General features: G+C 43.7%; 1 protein-coding gene across 2 annotated transcripts in view; it reads right to left on the reverse strand.

Annotated features, from left to right (window-relative positions):
- Window positions 1-27,127, reverse strand: part of HOMER1 (homer scaffold protein 1) — a 101,431-nt gene that overhangs the window by 40,727 nt on the left and 33,577 nt on the right. The window contains exons 1-5 of one of the 2 annotated variants that reach the window (XM_058656288.1): window positions 21,457-21,689; window positions 19,664-19,820; window positions 15,462-15,593; window positions 12,225-12,317; window positions 4,782-4,921 (exon numbers count right to left, since the gene is read on the reverse strand). In XM_058656288.1, the coding sequence (XP_058512271.1) occupies window positions 4,782-4,921; window positions 12,225-12,317; window positions 15,462-15,563 (335 nt within the window). In that variant the 5' untranslated portion in view covers window positions 15,564-15,593; window positions 19,664-19,820; window positions 21,457-21,689. Of the gene's footprint in view, window positions 1-4,781; window positions 4,922-12,224; window positions 12,318-15,461; window positions 15,594-19,663; window positions 19,821-21,456; window positions 21,690-27,127 lie in introns of those variants that run through there. The other variant, XM_058656287.1, reaches the window with a different exon arrangement.

Consider the following 27,127-nt stretch of genomic DNA (forward strand, 5'->3'; position numbering starts at 1 on the left):
AAGACGCAAGAAACGGCAATTACTCAAGAGCAGTGTGCTGCAGGTCACTGTCCTGAAGGCAGTCGCTGAGGAGGCCCTGGTGAGCATGGGGAGGGATGGGCTCTCCTGCAAGCTGGGTGTGTCCTGTGTATCTCACATGAACAGCACTGCTACGCTCACCAATAACTCAATTACACAGTAACGCCTCACAAGATGCTTTACCAAATTTTAATGATTCCCCCAAATACTTTTACAAGACTTTAGAAAAAAACAAAGGTCATTTTGCCAAAACTTTAAAATCAGGAATTTAAGTGTATCTGTTTATAAAGTTAGTGATCATTTTTGCCCACCATTATTTTTAATTAGGTCTTACTTTAAAACATACAACCTGCTGCTCTGCATCCACAGAAAAGTTTATTAACAGATTACTATAGCACTTCTTGTAAAATCAGGAATTCTGAAATCTTTTTGTTGAGACGTGATCTCTCACAAATAGTCTGCCTTCATATTAATTTTTAAAAAAGGCTTATTATTTTATTGAAAAGGTAGAACTACAGAAAGGAGGAGAGCCAAGAGGAAGATCTTCCATCTGCTGGTTTGTTCCCTAAATGCCTGTAACAGCTGAAGCTGAGCTGATCTAAGGCCAGGTTCCAGGAGCCTCCTCTGGGTCTCCCACGTGGGTGCAGAGTCCCAAGGCTTCAGGCCGTCCTCTACTGCTTTCCCAGGTTACAAGTAGGGAGCTAGATGGGAAGTGGGGTGGCTAGGGCACTAACTGGTGCCCATATGAGATCCTAGGACTTGCAAGGTGAGGAGTTAGCCACTGAGCTGCCACTGTGCTGGACCCCATATTAATTTTTTAAAACATGTATTTATTTGAAAGGCAGAGGGCCACAGACAGAGAGATCTTCCATCCACTGCTCACCCCCCATATGCCCACAGCTGAGGCTGGGCTAGGCAGATGTCGGGGTCAACCTTCACTCCTTCCCAGGTACAGAAGCAGGGAGGAAGTGGAAGCAAACAAGCCAGGACTGGAAGCAATTGGTTTGGCTTATTGACATCACTGGTGTGGAATTTTAATTTTTAAAAAATTCTTACAAGTAAATTGCACACCCATACACACACACATATATTTTTTAAGAAAAAGATTTATGGGCTACCTAAAATCCTTTTGGAATTAGTTCATTTTGTAGTATATTCCGCTGCTGCTCAGGTGTGAAATGTAATGCAGATAAGTAGAATTTTTGTTTTGTTCATCATGATTTTATAATCCTCAGATACACAGTACCGCCAGAGACCAGCTCCAGCTGAATTCAGAGCTGACAAAAGACGTGTGGAGTTGGTGTTTTTAGGAGTTCAGGAGAGTCCGCACCCAATGGGAGACCCAGAAGAAGCCCCTGCTTCCCAGCTTTGGACTGGCCCAGTGCAGGCCACAGTAGTCTTCTGGGGAGTGAACCAAAGGACAGAAGATCTCTAACTGGTCTCAACTCCACTATGCATCCCACCCCCACTTCTGACTCTCAAAATTTTTTAAAAAGGCAAAGTAATTAATATAAATAAACCTTCGAAACTGAAGATTGCAACTGTCTTCCTTTATCATGGAAAGACAACAGTGTGGGAAGACTACAGCGTATGCAGTTTAGGTCTGGATGCAACGTGTTTCAGCATTTTGTCTCGAGTCCATAAATGCCCATCTGGTCTCCCTACAGTCTCCGAGGATGGGAACATTACCATTCCCCCACAGCAGTGTGCCTGGGCTGACTATCCGCCTAAAACGCACAGTGAATGGACACTCAGTAACGGGACCCAAAGCCGCAGACCGTGGTCTGGGACCTGCTGCTGCCGGACTGCATGACCTGGGACAACACAGAGAACCTCTGGGTGCTGGCCTCCTGACATGCCACACACATGCTCTGTTTTGTTATGTTCCTCTATTCTAGTACTTTTTAAATTTAAGCATATTTTAAAAATTGTTCATGTAGTTTAGAAAGATCTATGCCCACATAGGTCTCTGATTAGGATGGGTCAAGGTGCTGAGGAAGTTATGTGGGACAAATGTTTCAATTTTTTTTCTCCTGTGTCAGTAGCAGGGCAAGAAGAGGGGCCCTCTCTGTGTGCTATCAAACTACATCAGCACTTGCGGAAACAGGCAGTCATTTGATAAGGCCTTAGAGACCCCATGTGGGGACAAGTGTCCCAAGGGCATTACTTCAGCAGTTCTGATAGTTCTGAGACATTGTTGATTTAACTGCACCAGGGTTGAGAAAATCTAAGGCTGACCAAGTCCATCTTAGTGCACCCACAGACCCAGGAACATGTTGCAAAGTTTGCCCAGGAAAGTGGTCCAACTTGTTCTGCTTTCCATTTTGACAAGGCACTTGACATTCCCTGCTGGTCCAGATGAGCTGGTTGTAATGTCCCCATGCATGTTTAGGGCATGCTACCCACCGCGCAGGCATCAGCAACTAAGGAGACCCAGTCCCGACACATGCACTCCAGGGTCAGACCACATGCACTCCAGGGTCAGACCACATGCACTGTGATTTTCCCCGTGGCGAGGGTCTGAGTCCAGCCATCAGGATGAAAGTCCCCAAGAAATCTCCTTTGAGGGGACTTCAGATGTGACTCTTGCGTGCGCTACCCAGTGCAGGGTCAGGTGTGGTCTGTCACCTGCACCAGCCAATGCACACACCAGTAAATGCAGCTGCCTGGTCAGTTCTACCCCTCACAGCCCCATCTTCCACATGAACTGACAGGTGCTACGGCCCAGTGCAGTCCAGCATACCACAGGCCCGGTCCTCACGCATACCAGCAGGAGGCACGAGGTACACGCTTTCACACGGTAGCATTTTCCTCTGTGATCCAGCCCACACACACGGATGTGTACTACTGAAACTGCTATCAATAACACACTCTGATGTCTTCTTGTCTGGATGTAATCTCCTTCATATTTCGGAATGCCAGAAATCACCTGCCCAGTTGATGTCAAGCTACAAACCAACTTGGGCAACCCCTGACTGTCATCTCAGAAGCACCGTAGCTCAGGCATGCTGGATTCTAACATGGAGCGCAAAGTTCAGTCCTGTTCCTGGCGGGGGGGAAGGTGGGGATCCTTTACCTCAGTCATCAGTTACTTGAAGACTAACAAGAAGACAGTTTAGATTAAAAGTCTCTAGCAATCCAATAGGTAAGGATTTTTAAGCAGCAAAACTGCAAGCCTGCAAAGTACCTTTCCCATAACTGCAAAATTAAAATGACTCAAGTGTCAAGTGTCTCCACGGCTCATCCACAGACTCCAGCAAACCAAGTCAAAGTCATTTGTAGGAGAGTCTTACCAGAGCAAACTAAGCAGAGGGAGACACTGCCAGGAAGCAACTCTAAATGCTAAGGATTAGCAGCAGTCAAGATTCAGAAAGTAAACTAGAAATAGCTCTCACAAATGTTAAACACAAAAGTTCTTCTAAATGCTACAATATTCAAGACAGATGGCTCAATTTAAGTGTGAGCCAAAAAAAACCAAGTATATAATTATGCCCGGTGCTGTTAGGGTATTTATTAAATGGATACGTTGAATATAATGTAATAGAAAGGAAATTTTTCCTTCATTCAACGTAAGTGAAAGTATTTTAAAAATTGTATACTGATAGCATTGTTTAACTGTATGTATGTTTGTTTAAGGCTGTATGTTTGCCTAATCATGGTGAACTTACGGTCTTCAGATCAGAGAAAACTTCCAACTGTCATGTGCCCAGTCATCTTCATAGTTACGAACAGAAAACACACATATGCTGCAAAAGCCATGTCAGGAAGTCCAAGGCAACCCCAAGTGTGTCGACCGCTCTGTACCCAATTCTCAGTCTTTGTGTCAACAGATGAGAACAGCCTCCCCGGTCACGCCCAGAGAACTATTCTTCACTAGCCTGAGCACCAGCTCTGCCAATGTTGGGCTCTCTGGTACCTCAGGCCCCTAGTTGTCAACACATTCCAACCAAAATAAAAACCCTCATAAAAAACAAAATTTGGAATATCACACTCACAATTCTTAATACACTACAGAATTTGGCTGCTTTCAAATCCGATTTGCAAAACAAAAGTACAGTGAAGGAAAACTTTAAAGTTTAATTAAAACTACCTGTGAAAAGTTTTCCAGAAAAGGAACCATTAAGACAGCTGACTGATAGCTATTTTTCTCCATTTGCAATACTACAACCTACAACATGAAACATGGCAAACATAAAAAAATGGCAAACAATGAACACATTTGGTTTGGAATACAAAGGATAAACTGAATCCCTATAGAGCATCAAATTCCAAAGTCAGTGAATTGTTATCTCCTGTTGGTATGCAAACATTAACCCACTGGGAGCCCTGACCAGCTCAGGCCAGAAGCACAACCTCAAACTGAGAAGCCCTTTAAAAGAAAAAGAAACAATACAACATAAGCCCTTAAGAACACACATGAAAATAGAAACCAGAATGACAAGGGGTGTCTTTTCAGGGCTACCTTAGGGAAAAAATAGAGCTGGAAAACCGAGAAACACTTGCGTCCCATGCTTCACTTGTTTCTATGCAAGTAAAGGAAATGTTCCCTCCAGTACATCTGGGCAACCAGAACTATAAACTGGTGAGCTGCTTTCCCACAGTTCCTGTCTGAGGCTGGCAGGAGCAGGGCTGGGGGGGTTGGAGGGCGCTAATCTCATCTGGAATTTTGACTCAGAGGTTGTGACTGCAAGAGTTCCTCACACCAAATCAATCTCCATGTCGACGCACATTACAAAACCATGACTGTGGAACTGAATCTGTACCTATGTGAAAATGGCAAGGCATTCTGAGTCGGTTCAGCCCTTGGCTCTGAGTTCTGCGTCACGTCAGGAGTCCGTTCATCGTCTGTCCCATTGATGCTCTCAGGTGTTAAAGGAGACTGGAGATCCCCACCAGCTGATTCCTTCAAAAAGAGCAAGGGGGTGGGAGACAAGCAGAGAGTTACACTCCTATCAAAAATTTAAATTCACTCCTGATGGATGCTGACTTATGAACCAAACCTCAACTGATACTTTAGCTAACGATTAAGAACTTAAAATTGGAAAAAAAATTTTTTTGTGGAAATTTTCTAATACACTTTGGAAGCACAGCTTCAAAGAGCCGATGAACTTCGGGGTTTATGTAAGCAACTAACCGGACACAATAAAAGATTATCTAAGAATCACTTCAGAAGATAAAAAAAGAGCCTGGTGTGATAGCGTAATGGTTAAAGTCCTAGCCTTGAATGCTCCGGGATCCCATATGGGTGCCGGTTCTAATCCCGGCATCTCCACTTCCCTGCTCGTGGCCTGGGAAAGCAGTTGAGGACGGCCCAAAGCCTTGGGACCCTGCACCCAAGTGGGAGCCCTGGAAGAAGTTCCTGGCTCCTGGCTTCGGATTGGCGCAGCACCGGCCATTGCGGCCACTGGGGAGTGAATCATCGGACGGAAGATCTTCCTCTCTGTCTCCTCCTCTGTGTACATCTGCATTTCCAATAAAATAAATAAATCTTTAAAAAAAAAGAAGATAAAGGAGATGGTACAAAAAGGTACAATGACATAATTCTACTTTAGAAGAAACAGAAGAAAATGGGGAGTATGCAGAAGAAGACAATTAGGAGGAGGAAGGGTAAAAGGTAGAATGAAATCTACGGTAAGTTCACATTTTTAAGATCTGGTGTACTTTCCAATTCCCAAAGGGCTCTCCAGAAATCAATGAGAATTATCCTTATAATGTATTTACATTTTATTACTACACTTCAGTTTTTGTTTGGTATTCATAATGGTATTATTTTTGATCGCAGAATTTCCTATCTTATTTCTAATTTTAATAAAGTTCTGTCAATAGGACAAACTTAATTTATTCCTCTGGAAAAGAAATGAAATTAAACACGAGGCCCAAGCTGACGCCTGGTTTTGTGTCTGCATCATCATACTGCCACCTTTGATGTCCTGATTCAGAATGAGGGGCACTCTGCTGGGACCACACGTGAGCCTGGTAGGCTCCTAGTGACTTTACAACTGGACTCTCCATCTTGCTACAGAAGCAGATAAAAATGTGTCAACTTTGTTTTTTACCAACTTGAAACTTGTCAACTTGAAAGAATTCAAGACTTCCTCAAAGAAAAACAAGTTGAGGAGTGTGAGTTCAGTCTAGCGGTTACAATGTAGGTAGACGCTAACATCCCACATCGGGTGTGGAGTTGCAGTGCTGGCTCTCCTCCTGTCCTGGGAGGCAGCAGGTGATGTGCAAGCTCTGGGGAGTCTACCACTCATGCAGGAGATGTGAAATGTGTTTCCACTGGCAGCCTGGTCCAAGCTGCAGCTGCTGTGGGTATTCAGGGAGTTAATCAGTAGACGACATGCTATGTCTGTCTGCCTCTGCCCCTCTTAAGCAAATAAAAAACTTTAAAGATGAAGATGAATATAAGCAAAAGAAGAAAATGTTTCATTGGCAAAAAAAAATTAACTTTACAAAGCAGTATCCTGGTTATGATCACTTGTGTACTCTGTACTAAGAAAGCTATGCCTGAAATACTAGGAAAAATACAGAAAATGTTAATGTGATGAGACTTTCCTTTTGGGGACTTCCAGTTTTATACTGCTGCCCGTATCTTAGTTAAAACATTTCAGTGCAAAATAATACCATATACCGTACATTATATAAACTGTCAAATATCCAAGAAACATTTTAATTTAACACTATCATTTAAGCATTTTCCAATTATCAGTGAAGCCGCTATTTTGACATTTAATTTGTCTTATCATTCTCCTGATTCTTTTTAGTCTCTGCTAATTGGCAATCAATGCATGAATAGAGTCTACACACAGAATGAGACAACCTAGAACTGTTTAACATTAAGGCTGAATCCTACTCAGTGAATAATGAGAACAGTAGGCACCAAGTGATGACTTCCAGGTTACTGAGGGGACATTACTAATTAAGCATGAGTTTATTATATTTGTTAATAAGATATCAGATTTATTTTCCCCAAAGACAGACCAAATCGGATGAAAATAATGTAAGTTGACAGCTCAATTTGCTAAACAGCTAGATTAGTCAAGATGTGATTCAACAGAAATGTTACCAGGAACAAATTACCCCGATAAACTGAAAACACAACTCAGCAGACGAGCACGAGGAAAAGATCAAGATGGAGCAAGAAAAGGAGCAGAGCTCTGACCGCTGGCCCTTTAGGATCAACAAGAGAGAGGATGCAGGACTGGGAACTGGGACCTGGGGAGGCCGCGCTGGGAGCACCAAAGGAAGTAGGGGAAGAAAGGGACTGAGTCACAATGACCCCCACTTCTCAATGCGAGCAATACAGGGAGAAGCTGAGTAATCTTTACAGTGAACTGCAGGCGTGAAGGTCTATTTATGCAGGTGATTATATCTAAAACAAAGAGCCTACTCAAAGCATAGTTCTTTAAAAACAGGGTTTAAACATAAATTTGATAGTGGCTCAAAGAGAATAAGAAAGAAGTTCCAATGAAAACCTTGAGTTCGGCCCGGCGGCGTGGCCGAGCGGCTAAAGTCCTAGCCTTGAACGCTCTGGGATCCCATATGGATGCCAGTTCTAATCCCAGCAACTTCACTTCCCATCCAGCTCCCTGCTTGTGGCCTGGGAAAGCAGTCCAGGACGGCCCAAAGCCTTGGGACCCTGCACCCGTGTGGGAGACCTGGAAGAGGTTCCTGGCTCCTGGCTTGGGATCAGCTCAGCTCCAACCATTGCGGCTCACTTGGGGAGTGAATCATCGGACGGAAGATCTTCCTCTCTGTCTCTCCTCCTCTGTGTATATCTGACTTTGCAATAAAAATAAGTAAATGTTTAAAAAAAAAAAAAAACTTCAGTTATGAAAAGACCAACCATGAACCTGATTTTCCATCAAGTACCCTGTAGGTAACCAGAAATGTTCTGTAAAACTTTACAGAAATTTTATATGTGCTAAAAACAGCACTGTGGCATTTAATGTTATAAGCATTTACTTCTTTTTAAATCTGAATTTTGTATTATTTCCTAAATAACCAACTCTACCTTTTCCTTTAAAAAAATTCTATCACTACCTAAAACTGTGTTGTGGCTCAGCAATTTAAAACGCCGAGACACTGGCTTCCCATCAGTGCCGTTCTGAGTCCCAGCTGCTCCACTTCTGAACTGGCTCCCAGCTGGTGTGCCTGGGGGGGCAAAGGCTGTCCCAAGAGTTAGGACCTGCACCCACACACTCGGGAGAACTGGCCGGCTCCTGGCTGTGGCTTGGCCTAGGCCCCGCGTTGTGGGCATCTGGGGGAGTGAACGAGCAGATGGGAATATCTCTCCCACCTCTCCAACTCTTTCAAATATGCCGCTTTTTTTTAAAAAAGGAAAGAAAGGGATCTTGAGCACAGATGTTACAATTCAGGAAATGCTTCTTTGGAATTCTCTCTTCCTGTGTATTTAGGCAATGGGAAGAAAAGCATAGGAGTGCTCTCAAAAGCTTGAAAAACAGACTTGAGTCTCACGGCAGGGTTAGCTCTCAGGTGCCCCGACCTACTCTGGACTCTGCAAGGCGGGCGGGGACTCACAGCAGCACTGCTTCATCCACCACACCAACACCTCACACACACCCTTCCATTAAATTCCAAAATTCAAACTCTTGGTACAGCTTCGTCCCTTCTGGCCTGCTGTCTTCTCACATTCATGGGAAGTCCCCTTCATACCAATCTTTCTCCTACCGCAGTGCTGAGGAGAATTCCACACTTGCCTATGCCGAGGCTCTGAAAAGAACTGGGCAAAGAGCTGAAGATTTTGAGTCCCTGCTGCAGTGGAAATAGCATGAAGTGCAGAAAAGAGCAGGACACATCAAGGGAGCTGAGGCTGAGAGCAGACAGGCACCCCTGTCCCACTGCCAAGGGCAGGCAGACAGGCACCCGTGCCCACTGCCGAGGGCGGGCGGACAGGCACCCCTGCCCCACTGCCGAGGGCGGGCGGCCAGGCACTCCCTGACCCAGGCAGAGCAATGAGGCTCCCCACTGCAGAGGGCGGGCAAACAGGCCCCCCACCCCCTGGGGGAGAGCAGACAAGCACCCTCTGATGTTCGGTCTACACTACTGCCTACACCTGCTCCTCACCTGGAGTTGCCACCCCAGAAATCCCACCTTGGGTCGAGCACAGAAGTCCTTTAACCTCACTCCTGGGTGAGCCTGGGCATCCCTTCCTGATGCTCTGGGCTGGCGGCTTCACATCCTTCCAACCTGGGTATCTGCACCCCCACTCACACCCTCCAATGCACTGAATCCCTACCAACAACCAGGTGGCAACTCTGTATGCTAACTTCTACGATCATTAACTGCGTTATTATGTAAGCCAATGGAATCTTAATGTAAAACACAAGGATTGCTTTAAGAAAACTAAGCAGTAAGTTAATAAAAATTCACAATTTGTTTAGGCTTATGTGAATATTATATACTGTAACATCGTATCACATAATACCTTACAGGACCAGAAAAGCTATGCAAAAATATACTAATATCAGACTCAAATTTCTTGGCAAGTATCAAAGTTTAGCTGTACTTACAAGAGCAGAGCCCTGGGCCTGAGCAATAGCTCAATGGCTAACCCTCCATCTCCAAGCACCAGGATCCCATATGGATGCTGGTTCATGTCTTGGCTACTCCACTTCCCATCCAGCTCCCTGATTATGGCCTGGGAGAGCAGTGCAGGATGACCCAAAGCCTCAGGTCCTGCATCCTTGTAGGAGACCTGGAAGAAGCCCCTGGCTCCTGGCTTGGATGGAATTAGCTCCAGCCATTATGGCCATTTGGGGGAATTAACCAATAAATGGAAGATCTGTCTGTCTCTCATTCTCTCTGTAAATCTGAACTGCCTTTCCACTAAAAATAAATAAATCTGTTTAAAATAAAGAGAGAGCAGAGCCCTGGAGTTGCAGCTATCAGTACAGTCTAACTCAGAAAGATAACGTGGGATCCGGCGCAATAGCCTAGCAGCTAAAGCCCTTGCCATGCACGCGCCAGGATCCCATATGAGTGCTCGTTCTAATCCCAGCAGCCCTTCTTCCCATCTAGCTCTCTACCTGTGGCCTGAGAAAGCAGTTGAAGACGGCCCAAAGCCTTGGGACCGTGCACCCTTGTGGGAGACCTGGAAGAGGCTCTGGGCTCTTGGCTTCAGATTGGCACAGATCCAGCCTTTGTGGCTGCTTGGGGAGTAAATCATCGGATGGAGGATCTTCCTCTCTGTCTCTCTTCCTCTCTGTATATCTGATTTTGCAATGAAAATAAACAAATCTTAAAAAAAAAAAGATAATGTGCAATTCCAAGCAGATCATACTCAGTATTGATACTATATGTATTCAATATCAATTTTCATTTTAAAAACAAATTTATTTATTTACTTATTTATTTTCTCTTTAGTTGAAAGATACAGAGGTGGAAAGATCTTCTATCTACTTGCCAAATGCCCACAACAACCATGTCTGAGTGGGTCTGAAGCCATCAGAGTCTCCCACACGCCTGTTAGGGAACCAGTGTCTGGGCCATCACTTGCTGCCTACCAGCAGTTATCAGGACACTGGGCCAGAAGGATGGAGCCAAGAGCTTAAACCAGGCACTCCGATTTTTGATACGGGTCTCCCAGGCTGTTGCTCCAAACTCCCACTTTTAACATAATTGGATATATTTTAATTTTAATATAATTTGAAATAAGAACTTCCTTTTAAATACTCCTCACATTAATGTTTTTTATTAACTGGTCAACTATAGGCTTTTATTCAAACAGACAAGAACATGTGTTACACAAACTGCTATCTCACCTGTGTGCCCTGCTGCCCCCCCACAGCATTGATCTCTGAGCCCTTCTAGCTCACACTACAGTATCACACTTACCCCGATTCCTCTCCCTTCATACTAAGCCCAAAGCACAGCCTCAGCTCAAGAGTCGGAGACTGGAAAAGTGGTTGAAGTGCTGTAATGCCAGATCTTTTTGTCACAAGCCTCTGGGGAGGTGGGGCCCTGGACCAACAGCATCAGTGTCCCCTGCAAAGCTACCAGAATACAGCATTCGAGCCCCATCCCGCTCACTGTCACAACCCTCAATACGTGTTAACATTTCCTGTCTGCTAAGCACTTTCTAACTCTCACCTAATTCTCCCAATAACCCTCACGAGGACATAGTGGCCCAAGTCCCTTTTTAGTAACAGCTACAGCCAAGGTTCAATACCCAGACTGTGGAGCCCACATTACTCACCAGGGCCTAACATCATTACTAGCCTTGTATCACAGTAGTTCTGTAGGTAACGTAATACTTACATAGGCACATGAGTTGGCCAACCAAGAGCTAGAGCAACACAGAGTAAAGAGTTTCTCTGACTCAGAAATTCACACCACTAACAAGTCTGTCACTCTCCTCAAAAAAAAAAAGAGCTACAAATCAACTGTTCATCAACTGTTCCATTTTGTCTCCATTTCGCTGAATTTTTCATGTAAGTTCAAAAAACTCAAAACTTTTCATATTATGAAAAAACAGATTTCAAAAACATTATTGCAGAAGGTTAAGCTTATGATTATAAAATAAACTGAAAGTATGCGATCATGAAAACCAAAAGAAAAGGAAGGAGGAGGGAGGGAGAAGGTAGAAGGGTGGGTTGGAAGCATCACCATTTTAAAACTATATTTATGAAATCTTTCTCCTTTATATAAATAAAAATTAAAAAAAATATCGCATCAAACTATACCTCTTTAATTTCCATTTTCCATGCATTTTTCAAATTACCATTGTAGTTCATTCTTCAGGCAAAGTGTTAATTCAGCATACTGAATTAAGCCAGTCAGAGTCCATCTCTGCTTTTCAGGTGAATAGGACAGTATTGAGCAACTCACACTAAAACAGAAATAGCAGGGCCTATCACAGACATGAGAGGCCACCCTCAGGCTAGACTGTTCTAACAAGGTAAACTAAAGCCCATATTATTTTGTTTCTCAGATGCTGAACCTAAGGTTTTCCCTTAGGGGCCAGCATTGCTCTAATGTTTTTAAGGCATATTAACATTAAATAACATTAGTTTTAATTACTAAATGGAATTCTAAAGCATTCTTACAGATGCCGGCATTCAAGAAGAAATCCCTTATCAATACAGATAAACCAACAGTTCATTTCTATACTATCATTCTGCAAAACTTATGGTATAGAAGACACGCCCTGAGGTGAACAAGGCTCCTGAATGTGAAACACCCACCTGTGAAGGCGTGCTGGTGAGTTCCATCTTCTCCTGCGATTTCTCCTTGGCTAGTCGGGCAGCTTCTTTAAATTCCTGAAACTTCTCTGCAAACTGAATGGGTGAAGGCTACATTCATTAACCAGCCACAAACAAGTCACAGAGCCCTCTCACCTTAGTAGCCTCTTACAAGCGAAGAAGTCTTCAAGCCCATCACAGATTTTAACAAGAAAATGGTGGAAACAGAAGCACAACACCAAACACTGATACATCACATTCCGAAAACGCTGCAATCTAATGAAGTCAGGACTCAGTGTCAGTTACCATACCTACATGCCTCTCTGGTTGTTCAAAAACAAGATTTGGGGGAGGAGTGTAGTCTGGAACCAGTAGAACCAGGCAAAGTAGGCTTTGTGAGAAAACTCAATGTTTAAAGTATCCACTTGTAACTATCACAGCATTGAGAATGTTCTTTTACTAAAAAGACAAAGTTTCACAAAAGGCATCTTGTTTGTTTTTTGTTTTCTAACAATACAAACAAGTTTATCACTGATACAATTAAAAATTCATTTCTAAAGATTTCTAAACAAAGAAACAGGAAGGAATATATTATTCTAAGGGGTGCTAAGAGAGGCGACTATTTCAAAGTAAACAGCACTGTACAAGAAAGACATCTGCAGAAGCCACATCCATGGTGTTTTCCAAGTGGCAGTCAACCACCACTGCTAACATTTAAAATTCCAATTTTTCCATGTGACTTAAAACATGTTAGATTTGAAAATGAAGATACAAACATGGAATCCTTTTCTAAAACCCTAGAAGCCAATTTAGAGTCACTGCCTCCTGCCCCAGAGCGTAAGGTCAGGGTCACTGGGTGCAAGCTGTCCCATCACAGTTTTCCTTTGTCTCTCGAGACCCTGACCCACTCCAGCTGACCTGCAGTTCAGGGAACAGAACATGCACTCCCATTCAAATCAAACAGGAAGCCTCCCAACATGAAAAAAATCTCAACACGAAAATCTCATTCACACTGGTGGAAACAAAATAAAAACAAATATACTGCTTCTACAGCGTGACGTAGTGCTGAAGGCTTGTCTCTGCTAATTCAGTACTGCAAAATGATTAATGCTGAAAAACCTTCTCAATGTCATAAAAAACCTGTACTACTACTGGTTTTTCTATCCTTAATCTTCAGCCAAAGAAAAATGTGAAGACTTAGGTTTCCGTAACAGCAAAACACAGGTTGGTCAACACTCCAACTGTGCTGCAGCCAGCTGACCTCAGGAGCCCACACGCTGTGGGCCGTCCTCCCTGCTGCTGAGGTGCCCTGTCTACCACTGCCTCCCAACCCTCTCCCAACCTCTGCTGCGTCCTGACTCCTGGTGCTAGTGGTCACAGATTAGTCCGAATCTGTATATCCCTGTTTCATTTATGTAAAATATTATCAACTCCCTGGAGTGCTCTGGTGGTCTGTACAACACCAGCATTAGTCTTCAAGGCAGCTTTACAATAAATGCCAACTTTGTCATCTTTGAATCAAAACATTTGTAGAGACTCAGCTTAGCTTCCTGGAGTCACATCCAAGGAACAAACTAGACATGGCTCCAAAAGCTTATGGACACTTCTCTACCATTCAATCAGCCCACAAGCCAGAAATTGGTTAAAAGCAGTTTTTAAAATGCTTGCAAAACAAAAAGCTCATTCCCAGAGAAAAGATCCAACAAGAGCTAGCATGACAGACAGAATTTAATAATCTATTCCTTTATTACATGAACTAACAGTTCAGTTACTTGAAACACTGTAATGAAGAACTTAATTTATGGTCAAAATTACTTAGGCTTAAAAATCATTTCAAGCTAGTTTACTTGAGAAATTAATCTGCAATTTAGTTCACACGTTTTACAGTCAGGAAATTCAGCAAGAGCAGACTGAGATTTTTAATTTCTTTTTGTTACAGGCTTCAACAGCTAATTCTCAAAGCAAAGTTCCAGAAGCATGCTTAGGTAATGGCAGAAATATTGGAATTAACATGCCATTTCCCAAGGGGGTTGTACATGCAACAGTAATGCTCAACTGGGGAGCCTGTGTCTTTGTCGTCCTCAAATACTTGGACTCTAAAACACATCCTTTTATCACACTTTCAAAAATGTGAGAATAAGATGAGTATGAGAGAAACCCAATCAGGCAAGACTTGTGTGAATCACCCTACAGAGAATGGTTTGTAATCACTAAAAGAAAAAGATGTCTTAAAATTGAGCTTCAAACTGTCATGTTTACCCAAAAGGCAACAAAAATACTGAAAACAAGAGTTAAAGGGTGTTTACACCCAACTCAGAAAAAAATATTATTTCAACTACCAAACTATTTATACTTTGAAGTCAGAACATATTCACAACATAGGTATTTAATTTTTTATTTATTTACTTTTACCATAGGCATTAAAAAAAAACTTGTCTGCAGGTATCTGAAAGAGTTCTATCATTTAATGCAAATACTCACAGGTTTATCTCCAAGAGAAAGATTGCTCTGAACAGCTTCAGACCCCGAGAGCACCAAATCTCATGCCAAGGGTTTTTCTCGTAAGGAAATGCCTCTGGGGAAACTGCAGCACAGATCTTTGGGTGTGGCAGCCCAACGTCCAAGGGGCCAGTGAGGACACCCACATCTCCTCAGCCACCTCAGGAGGGTCTCTCCCCAGGTAACACACACAGTCACAGACAAGGCATGGTTCGGCTTATAGACAGAACACCTATTTCCGCTTTTTGGCTTGGTAAGCTCCGTGTTTTTGGGCTTCTCTGGCCACAAGTGGCATTACCCAAGGACTCCTCGTGGCACTTACTGAATCTCACACTGCACAGCAGCAGAGAGCCTGGAGTACCCTAGCTGTAGAAAAAGCACAAATTTCCCTACACAGTGTCACTCCCATGTGCCAGAAAGCGGAGAACTGTATCCCTCACACTTGAGAAGGGCATAGTGTCCATCTGGCCTGCAGGGCACGACCAGCAGCAGGTGCTCAGCCCTAAGTAAAACTTTCCTGAAGTGACAATCCCCAACTCTGATGCCCTACCAAAACGGCAGTTACCCATGCTAACCTTTCTCAGCCCAAAATGACTATTTGCAACGTGCACGACAGAGAACAGAATGCCATGCTCCCACTCTGCTCCCACGCTGCTGTGGTGGTCTCACCCTGCCCTGGGGCTAACAGTTGGAGATCCAGGCCTTGGGGATGGTCACGTACATCTTAGCGGTTTCACTTACTTTGGAAAGGTGGTGCTCTGAGGAGAATCCCAGTCCATAAACAGTGTTTGCCCGACTGTCGGCCCACTGGCCGAACTTCTGAGACGTCTTCGTAAATGTCATGTTTGGGGTGATGGTGCTGTTTATTATTGCCTGAGAAGGAACACACATATGAGGAGCCAGGCCAAAATGAGCCGACAAGAACATAAACACAGGACCACTCAGACAACATCACAACCAGGGATTACTACTAAGACACAATGCTCGATAGATGAGTACAGACAGTTCCTAGCATTGCAAGTGACAGCAGAGGGCCACGGTTACTGTGCAGAATTTCAACAACTCCCATGATCAAAGAAACATCAGTTCTTACTGGAGTTGATTTCTTCCCTTGGACATCTAGGATCAATGTTTATTCACTTTGAATGATACTAAATGAGATGGCTTTCATAGTTGCTGACCTCAAAGCAGGACCCATCCTCTAAAGAATCTCTCAAAACTGAACCTGCCAACAGGAAAAGTGAACACTGCCTAAAACCCATTTCAAGAGTTTCCTTAAGGCTGATTCATCAGAAATATGACACACACAAGATTTTCCATCATTCAGTACTTTGTCCTTCCTCAAGGTCAGAGCAAGCCCACACACAGTTCCTCAAGGTCAGACCCGTCCACATACATTTCCTCAAGGTCAGAGCAAGCCCACACACAGTTCCTCAAGGACAGACCAAGTCCACACACAGTTCTTCTATTTTTTCCCACAAAGTGGTTCAGGTTTATGATATTGAGAATCCCTGTCATTTCTGTTTAAGTTTCTTAAGAAGCTATTCTTTTTGCATGTTTTAAAATATCACCTTTGTTGAATACCATAGTAACTTTCAATTCTTATTACATTAACTCATTCCCTCCTCTAGTTTCAACGAAGTTCAGAAACATTTTTAGTTAGGTAGTCCAATGTCCTCTAAAATTAAAATTAAAACCTGACTTTAATAATAAAAAGATATTTGCTATATCAAATCCATAGGCAGTCATTTGGTAAACTACTAAATGTGTAATGAAAATCAAGCATTTTTAGAACTAAAATTTATTTGCCATGTGAAAAAGTTAAAAAAAAAAAAAGATGAGCTGTAAGCTACTGACAAAGGCAAACCAAAGAACCGTGACACTTGCCTGTTAAAAAGCAGCAAACAGCAGCCCCTTCCTTTCACAAACAGTAGACACGCAATTACTGGAGTTCTACTCTGGTTTACATGTTTTCAACATACAGACTCACCTATGTTCATTCAAATTTATATTCATATGTAAATGTAAATGTTCATATTTATGTAATTTATATGTACAGCAGTTAAAAGCCTCTTTTGGGGTCCGGCAGCGTGGCCTAGCGGCTAAAGTCCTCGCCTTGAATGTGCTGGAATCCCACATGGGCGCCAATTCTAATCCTGGCGGCCCCGCTTCCCATCCAGCTCCCTGCTTGTGGCCTGGGAAAGCAGTCGAGGACGGCCCAAAGCAGTGGGTTCCTGCACCCGTATGGGAGACCTGGAAGAAGTTCCTGGCTCCTGACTTCGGATCAGCGCAGCTCTGGCCATTGCAGTCACTTAGGGAGTGATTCAATCAACGGATGGAGGAGCTTCCTCTCTGTCTTTCTTCATCTGTGTATATCTGACTTAGCAATAAAAATAAATAAATCTTTAAAATAAAAAAAAAACCTCTTTTGTGCATCTCATTTCAGACCAGAAAATGTAGGTACTAACTGCTCTAACTTGTGGCACTGTCATCAAACGAAAAACTAACAAAAACTAAAAACAGTAAGACTCACATTAATCTATTGAGCATCTTCTCCTGAGGCTCCAATAAATGCCAAGCACAACATGACAGGTGAGGCGGCATCGCTGTGGAGTACACTCCACAGTGTCAGGCTAGCTAAAGCCTAAGCAGGTGGACGTGCCCAAGACAGGAGAGCAGGCAGGGAAGACTGGCCAGCACTGGCTTAGACCCTGTGTCCTTCAGGGCTCCCCAGGGACCACACATGTGAGAGCTGGGATCTCGAAGGAGTGAGGGCATTTGACATGTGTCCCTAGGAACTCTCAAAGAGTGGGTTAGCATCTAAGAAAACTGACCAATTTGTTCTTCGTCACTGGTCCCGTTTCAACTGTTACAACATAACTTCTAAGTTTTTCTTTTTGTTGTTAAGAGTTTCACTTTTAATATCCATTCTGGACTTCTCCATACCTCTGCATTACTTGTCTTTTAGTCCCTGAGGAACTTTAAAACGATAAATGCATAACACCTTAAAAAGCCCATTTCTCTTCTTTTCTATTTTTTTTTAAAATTTATTACTGCCCAAATGGCCTCAATAGCTAGAGTTGTGCTGGTGTTCAGCGAACACAGGGAAGTGAAGATACACTGCAGAAGGCCTCTCTGCTCCTGAATAAAAGAAGGACTCCAAATGAAACAGTTCAATGTTCCTTGACAATATGATACTAGATTTTCTACCTTTGTCCATACCTACAACGCCATGATGCACTGAAATAGCAGAATTCTAAACTTGTAATTTACTAAAGACTCTACTACTGTAACAGTATGGGGGGAAATGGTGGGGAGGGGATCCCAACACCTACAACACTACATCATAGGAAAACAAAAATAACAATTTAAATTTTTAAAAAATTCATCACTCCCCAAATGGTTGGATCTGGGCCAATAAGAAGCCAGGAGCTTATTCTGGGTCTCCTATGTGGGTGCAGGGGCCCAAAGACGAGGGCCATCTTCTGTGACTTTGCCATGCCATTAGCAGGGAGTTAGATGTGAAGTTGAGCAGATGGAACTCAGACCGGCAGCAAATGAGACACCAATGCCTCAGGCTTACTTTTCTAAAAGACACTGGTGTTTACAGAGACACATCCTTGTGGACAGCGGTGGTGTTAATGCCCCACCTCCACTTCTGCTCTTTGTGAGTGCCCCAGGGTTCACCTCTTCTCACACAGTGCATGCGCTGTGCATGTGAGGTTTGATTTAATGTGTCTGGTCACACCTCAGGGACATCACGTGGCTGCAGGCCAGGACGGGGCACTACATCATTGTCATGACACAGCGTTTATGCCTCCTTCCCTTGAGACAACAAGGATGTTAGTGTTGACAGACATTTATTTTGAAGAAATAAACTGAAGAAGTAACATGTCTTTTTTTTTTTTTTTTTTTGAAGATTTATTTGAAAGGGAGAGACAGAGCCTTCTGTTTACTACCCAGCCAGGGTACTACCCAGTGGGGCTGGGCCAGGTGAAAGCCAAGAGCCGGGAGCCAGGAGTTTGATCCAGGGCTCCTGCATGGATGTTGATGGCCCCGATAATTGGGTCATCTTCAATGTTCAGCAGATGGTGGAGCTGAGAAGGTGGGACCAAGCAGCCCTTGCTCCCAACACTACAAACACAGGCATTACCCATACGCTCCCCTTCAGAGCAGGAATGTCGTGCCACCGACACAAATGTACTCCTATGACTGTGGGATTCTGCGCTGCCTGCAAGTCTCCAGAAACAGAGTGGTAAAGAAACCTAGTTCTTGGGCCCGGCACGATAGAGTAGCCTAGCAGCTAAAGTCCTCGCCTTGAACATACTGGAATCCCATATGGGCGCCGGTTCTAATCCCGGCAGCTCCACTTCCCATCCAGCTCCCTGCCTGTGGCCTGGGAGCAGTCAAAGACAGCCCAAAGCTTTGGGACCCTCCCACATGGGAGACACGGAGGAAGCTCCTGGCTTCGGATTGGCTTGGCTCCAGTTATTGCGGCAGCCTGGGAAGTGATTCATCAAACAGAAGATCTTCCTCTCTCTGTCTCCTCCTCTCTGTATATCTGCCTTTCCAATAAAAATAAAAAAATCTTTAAAACAAAAACTCTAGCTCCTGAACTCCAGACCACATCAGCTGTTTCACTATATTGTCAGCACCAAGCACAGTGTTTAGCATGTAACAGAACAACAACAGACGCTTATTAAATCAACGAAATGACCCGTTTGCGAAATTACTACAGTATGTTACCCAACATGACAAGGTGTTTAAGAACTTCAGAGAACAAAAAGTGTTCCTATCCTGGTAATGATCAATTTGGTTTCATAGAAGCTCTACAATATAAAAGAAAGCATTTCCTTTTAATAAGGACTAATTCCCCTGAACAAAACTGGATGTCTGCACTGTGTGAGACAGCCAGACTGTTGAATGAGCTGACCCTAACTCACCTTGGAGCCGTCTAGACTGATGATCCTGTACACATTCCTTGTGCTGTCGTAGAAGTAAGACACAGTAACTGCGTGCTTGCTGGTGGGGACCCAGTTCTTCTTTGTGTTTGGGTCAATCTGGAAGACGTGAGCTCGAGTGCTGAAGATAGGTTGTTCCCTGAGGGACAAAAAAGAAGATGACAACATGACAGCAGGTGGTTCCACTGCACCAGACCAGGCAACGTGAAAGCTCTGAGGATGACTCTGCTTAGGCAGCAACTCCCACACACCAGGAAGAAGCACCTCTTGCAAATTGGTTAATTCTGAATATTTGCCCTTTCACAGCTGAGCCTCCTCCTTCACAGATGCTGTACAACAAATCTACCTACTCCTAATCCGCTTGCAGACAAGTTCTCAGCAGTTCCAACAGGCTCATGGCAGTGGGCACGCCACAGACACGTGTTTCAATCTAAGCTGAGACAGGATGACATACTGCCTTCTGGTTTCCAGCTTTCTTACTATCAACAATACCCTTCTCAGGATCTATTCAGCACCACATTTTTTCCCACTTTTGTACTTCCGGGTGCTGCTTTGCTTGGTTACAAGGGCATGTAAGCACAGCCCTGGGTGTGCTCTGTGTGTCTGGGAGAGAGCGTGCTACATCAGCTCACTCTGGCATCAACAACATGCATTAGATGATGTGCATTCATAAACTGAAACACACATGAAAAACAGGGGTTACAGACTGGCTGAGCAGAATGGTGTACCCAGGAGCTTGTAGGGACAGGACACTGAACTCTGGCCAGGTGCAAAGACTCACTGTTAGCTCATTCAGTGATTCTGGCACCTTCGAGGAGATGAGAGGATCCTGAGAGCTGACCACACCCCACTGAAGCACACTCATTTTGTTACTCACTCAAAACTGTATTATTCTGGTAACAGGTAAACAACGCACTAGGAAAGCTTATATTCAACATAATCTCTACCACATTGAAAGATGTATGAAAAACAAAACCACTCAAAACTCAAGTATCTTTTACTTACATGAAGGAGGGCCTTAGATTTACAAATAAACAGAACCTTTCAATTACATATACATATATCTTATTTTTTAAAAAATATTTCAATTTTACTGGAAAGTCAGAGTTACAGAGAAGAAGAGACAGAGACCCTCCATCACCAGCTTGCTCAACAAACAGCTGCAATGGCCCGAGCTGGGCCTGCCCAAAGCCAGCAAGTTTGGAGTCTCCCACATGTATGCAGGGGCCCAAAGTCTTGGCCATCCACCATTACTTTCTCTAGGCAAGCAAGGAATTGGATCAGAAGTGGAGCAGCCAAGACATGAACTGATGCCCACAGGGGATGTTGGCCCTGCAGGAGGAGAATTAACACACTAAGCTACCATTCCAGCCCCAAATACATATATTTTAAATGACTGGTAAGAGAATTAATTTATCAGGCCCGTCGCAATAGCCTAGTGGCTAAAGTCCTTGCCTTGCACACGGCAGGATCCCACATGGGCACCGGTTCTAATCCCAGCAGCCCCTCTTCCCATCCAGCTCCCTGCTTGTGGCCTGGGAAATCAGTTGAGGACGGCCCAAAGCATTGGGACCCTGCACCCGCAAGACACACCTGGAAGAAGCTCCTGGCTCCTGGCTTTGGATTGGCTCAGCTCTGGCCATTGCAGTCACTTGGGGAGTGAATCAGCTAAGGAACATCTTCCTCTGTCTCTCCTCCTCTCTGTATATCTGACTTTCCAGTAAAAATAAAATCTAAAATAAATGAATGACATGGTAAGAACAAAATGCTCTCACCTTGACAGATTCTCTGAGAAACTGATGCATAAGCAGAATCCAAACAAATGATGACTCGGTGGAAAGAGGACCTAGCTCCACGCTGAGAACCAGTGAGTACCTTAAGCATGACGAAGGGAGAAGCCGCTGCACAGGGTCTACACTGCAAGCAGCTTAGGGAGTGTAAATAGGAAGTAATTTTTCATCTTAAATGAATCTGGCAGCTCTGAAGGTCTGGATGGAGGGAAGAAGCAGACTTGTGGGGTAGAGGGATGCCACTTTGAGCCTTAGTAAAGAATCTAGGCTTTAAAAAGTAAAGAGGATAGGTGGTTAGGGAGAAGGGTGGACTCAAGAGAAGGGATTAAAGGTTAGTGTAGACAGCACCATCAGTAAATAACAGACCGACTGTATTCCCTGAAAGAACAGCTCCCAGTGACTGCAGATATCTGTGCTGTCCCAATGCAGGCAGTGTGCTAAACACCTGCAGTGCACACAGCAGCTCACCACAATGCTCCAGCCCCAGGATCAGTAGCCAGCAGTGTGCTATACATCTGCAGTGCACAGCAGCTCACCACAATGCCCCAGCCCCAGTATCAGTAGCCAGCAGTGTGCTGAACATCTGCAGTGCACACAGCAGCTCACCACAATGCCCCAGCCCCAGTATCAGTAGTGTCAGGCTGGAAACCCCAGGATCAGAAATGCCGAACGAATCTAAGACTCCTTGGCTTCCAGATGGGTGTCTGAAAAGAAGATGGCGCTATTAGCCAGGATGAGAAACTAAGTTCACATCAGGGGAAAGGAAGATAAGCAAACGAGCTCCGTGTTGACAGGGTCCACATGCTTCCAGGGTTTGCATTTGGGACTCCTGGGTTAAGAATCTAGAAACACCAGTTTGGAGCTCAGAGAAGACGAGGCTACACTAAAAAGTCTGAGGGCTTACCAGGAAGGAGGTTTTATGATGGTCTAGGAGAACTTGACACTAAGCACATCTGTAAAATCCATTTTAGAAAAAAAGCTGTAAAAAAAGTTGTAGAAGAGGTGGTAGGGAACCTATATCTGTAATCTTAGAGTACTTATCCTCTTTAAAAAGACCAAATGACTTGGGGTTGAACCAAGACATTAAAATCACTCCTTCTTTCTGTAAACATGCCTTTCAAATAAGAATAAATATCATTATTGTTTTATGTTTAATATTGCTTACTTAGTTGAGAGGGATGCATGCCCGTGTGGGTCTCTGATGGGGGGGAGGGTAGAGATATGGAAGAAGCTGGGTGGGATAAATGTTCCAAAAAATAAATTTTTTTAAAAAATTACTACATTTAACTCTAAGGTAACTGTGTCATTTCTATTTAAAGGAAAGACAAAAGTCATTAAAACAAACTGATGCAAAATAAAAAAAACTTATTTCCACAAGATAAATAAGCACAAGATATAAGAGAAACCAAGTCTGTATTTGTCCTCTGGATACCTTTGATTTAACACATTAATAATACTGTTTAGGATGACTAATATTAAAGTGTATTATTCTGCAAATTATTATCACTCAGTGGATCCTTGTTCCAATGCAGTGCAAAGGTGTGTGTCCAGTAAACACAACCAAATCCAAGGGCAACAGCAGAAATTCAATGGTTTCCCATGAAACACCCAGCTAACATGTGAGCTCAAATGGGTATGACAAATAGGTAATGGTATGTATCCTTTATACAAAAAGAAACAAGATTTCAAGTGACTCCTTCCCTTTCTAGTTGATTTAAAAATGAACATGTAAGAAAAGTAGCCTTGCAGAAGTGTCGGACACAGGTCCATTTCCATGTTCCACGGAGGGTGTGGCGTGGCCATGAACCACTGTCATGCAGGCTTCCTTGCCCCTCCCTAACACACCTAACGTCCTCCTCAGGGCTGCGGGTCTGAGCTTCCACTTCTGCCAGGAGCCGACTTAGGGACAGACTTCTGAAACAATTCATTTAATGAGATAACTAGGAGAGGCTTGCTGGAAGCCACTGGGCACTCAACAATGAGATAATTACAAACTATAAAAACCTGCTCTCTTAAATAACATGTGTGTACAATAAGTGAATCGTCTTACGTGAGAGGAGCATACCTGAGAACAAAGCCAGTATTATTTGTTCATCAAGAGATGGAAAAACAAAGAATCCGGTTCCCAGATTATGTCACCAAACACATGAATCAGCCCAGCTCCAGGCTTCTTAGGCGACAAAACAAGTTTCCTAACTTCTTCAAACAGGTGTTACTTCAAAAATTACACAAGTGATGACTGAAGACAAAGGCTCACATATAATAAACTGCTCCCAACCTAGGGAAATGACAAGGATGGTCCTCCAAAATTCTTGTTTGGCTATGCATGGTCATCCAATGACTTTACAAGACAGCCCCAAAGCATACAAAAGTCAATTAAAAAATACCAGGGCTAATCAATGGAGATATTTACAAGAATCAATACACCGGGATAGGTGGGAGGAGGAAGAAACGCAGAAAACATGGAAATAGTGTAAGTTCACTATCTAGTTGTCCTTCTGCCCCAAGGATTGATTAAATATCAAAAGCTTTTAATTAGAAAATGGTGGGGTAAGAACTTATTCGTAACAAGGCAACTACCAAAGAAATAAAAAATCTGAATTCTTAGAAGCAGCTGCCTCTGGTATGGGGATTGGCCAAAAGAAGGTACGGGCAGGGGACTATTCCATCTTTTTAGAATTCTGTAAATACTATTCAGTTGCCAAAATTTTGTTGCAGGAACCATCTTTTAAACGGCATTGTGGGGCAATTAAATTTACATAACATAGATAAAAAGCAGCTTTAGGAGGTCATATCTGAAGATTTCCAAAGAACTACAGAAAGTCTTAAAGAGCTTGAACTCACCTGATTTAAGATATTGTTATCTTTGAGGGACAACAAACGGAAGCAGGGGAGAAACAAGCGTCCAGAGATAGCCAACCAGAGTGGAACTGCTGAAGGAACAGACAGACATGCTACCTGGAGCCTGGTTCCTGAAGCGTGAAACAGCAAGACCACAGCTAAAGCCAAAAGAACAAAGGCACGGACAAGCCGAGGACAAGGCTTGAGCGAGACCCCATGTGGTGGCAAACCTGCAGAAAAGCAGTTCAGGTGCTGGGACTTGAAAAGAACTGTCCTGTACAAGTTACAGATGCAGAGCCTAATTCTACAAGACCAGGGAACTGGCTACAATCTCTTTCCCCATCATATAGACACACTCCCCCAAGAAAATCCACACTGCCTAACCTACGTTGATGCTGCCCAACACTGACTGCATTATAACAGCAACCAGTAGCAGTGCTGGGTATCTTAGTAGCCAGCTGCTTATGCATAGACTATTCTTTGATTAAAAAAAAAAAAAGATGATTACATTGAGGAAAGCAAGGATTATTCTACTCATGGCTACCCAACACAAGACATACTGTGAGAACTCCACCTACTGACAAACCAAACACACAGCAGGAGTCTACCCAACATACACAACACTGTAGATCAACATGACTATAGCAAAAATACACAACTTAAAATCAACAACTATAAAAAAACCTCTTCTGAAAGAATTCTTTCAAAAGGCTTCTACTGATTTCCTTGGGTTTTCTAACTGGCTAGTTGCGCACTGAAATGGAGTACTTGTTTTTAAATCAGTATATTTTGATTAAGCATAAGAAATACTTTTTTTTTTTAAGATTTTATTCATTTTATTACAGCCAGATATACACAGAAGAGAAGAGACAGAGAGGAAGATCTTCCGTCCGATGATTCACTCCCCAAGTGAGCCGCAACGGGCCGATGCGCGCCGATCCGAAGCCGGGAACCTGGAACCTCTTCTGGGTCTCCCACGCGGGTGCAGTGTCCCAATGCATTGGTCCGTCCTCGACTGCTTTCCCAGGCCACAAGCAGGGAGCTGGACGGGAAGTGGAGCTGCCGGGATTAGAACCAGCGCCCACATGGGATCCCAGGGCGTTCAAGGCAAGGACTTTAGCCGCTAGGCCACGCTGCCGGGCCCAAGAAGTACTTTCATATCAAGTTTCTTAGTTGATACATTTGAACAAAATGTCATATTATTGAGCATATCTATATGGGAATGATTAAATTATGAGCATACAGTTAAACAGAAACAACAGTTTATCTTCCTTACACAGTCTCACTATTAGAGTATTTTCATTCCAGTAGACTATGGCACCAATTTTGTTGTAAAGATTTCGGTGTCTTTACTTATTTTTAAAAGCACACCAACAGCAAGTGGACAAAATATGCCATCCCCTTGCTTGTTCCCTGAATGCCTATAAAAGCCAAGGTCTGGGCTCGGCAGCGTGGCCTGGTGGCTAAGGTCCTCGCCTTGATCCCATATGGCCGCTGGTTCTGATCCCGGCAGCTCCACTTCCTCTCTATCTCTCCTCCTCTCAGTATATCTGACTTCGTAATGGAAATAAAATAAGTCTTTAAAAAAAAAAAAAAAGCCAAGGTCTGGGGCAGGCTCAAGTCAGGAGATAGAAACTCCACTCTGGCCCCACACGTGCATGATGGCAGCCCCAGTACCTGGGCCATCTCCCACCACCTTCCCAGGCACAGCCGCAGGAAGCAGGAGAGGAAGCAGAGCACTTCAACAGATGCATTCAAAAGGGCATGCAATGTGCTGAAACTCACAATGAAGAGCAGGCAAACCCACTGAATACACTTACATATATTTAACATTATCAGGATTCAAAACCCTGGTTTGTAATATATTCAGTAACAGCCAGGTGACACTGTTTCTGTCCCTTCTATGCATTTTTAAATATTTTGTTTTGTTTTTAGTTGAAAGGCAGAGTTCCAAACAGGAGGACAGCCAGAGAGACAGAGAGATCTTCCGTCCATTGATTCACTTCAGAAATGATAACAGCAGCCAGTGCTGAGCTGAGCTAAAGCCACGAGTTTTTTCCACGTCTCCCATGCGGGTGCAGGGTCCCAAAAACGTGGGCCATCCTCCATTGCTTTCCCAGGTCATAACAGGGAGCTGGATTAGAAAGGATCAGCTGGGATGGGAACTGGTGCCTGTGTGGGATGTCAGGGCCACAAACAGATGCTTCACGTATCATGCTAAGGCACTGTCCTCCTCCCCCCAACTTCCACACATTTAAAAGCCCATCAGTCTCAGATAAACTACGGGAATTAAAAAAAAAAAAAAAAAATATATATATATATATATATATATATCAAGGGTTGTGTCTGATACATTCATAATTACAGTACTGTATTTTCAATTTTGTTAGACTTTGTATGTTTTTTTCTTTCAGCAGGAACTGTGTTAAATAAAGCTAAATTCTAGTAAGAGATAGGATACATCAAGGAGGGCCCGGCGTGATGGTCTAGCAGTTAAAGTCCTCACCTTGAATGCCAGGATCCCATATGTGTGCCAGTTCTAATCCCGGCAGCCCCGCTTCCATCCAGCTCCCTGCTTGTGGCGTGGAAAAGCAGCTGAGGACGGCCCAGAGCCCTGCACCCGTGTGGGAGACCCAGAGGAGGAAGTTCCTGGTTCCTGGCTTCAGATCGGCACAGCACTGGCCGTTGAAGCGTTGAAGCCACTTGGAGAGTGAATCATCAGTCTGAATGAAGATCTTCCTCTCCGTATATATGACTTTCCAATAAAAATAAATCTTTCAAAAAGTGATTCTAGAATTAATTCTTTGATTTTATA

This window comes from Ochotona princeps, chromosome 28 (genome assembly GCF_030435755.1).
Source record: "Ochotona princeps isolate mOchPri1 chromosome 28, mOchPri1.hap1, whole genome shotgun sequence".
In the NCBI taxonomy this organism is placed as follows: Eukaryota; Metazoa; Chordata; class Mammalia; order Lagomorpha; family Ochotonidae; genus Ochotona; species Ochotona princeps.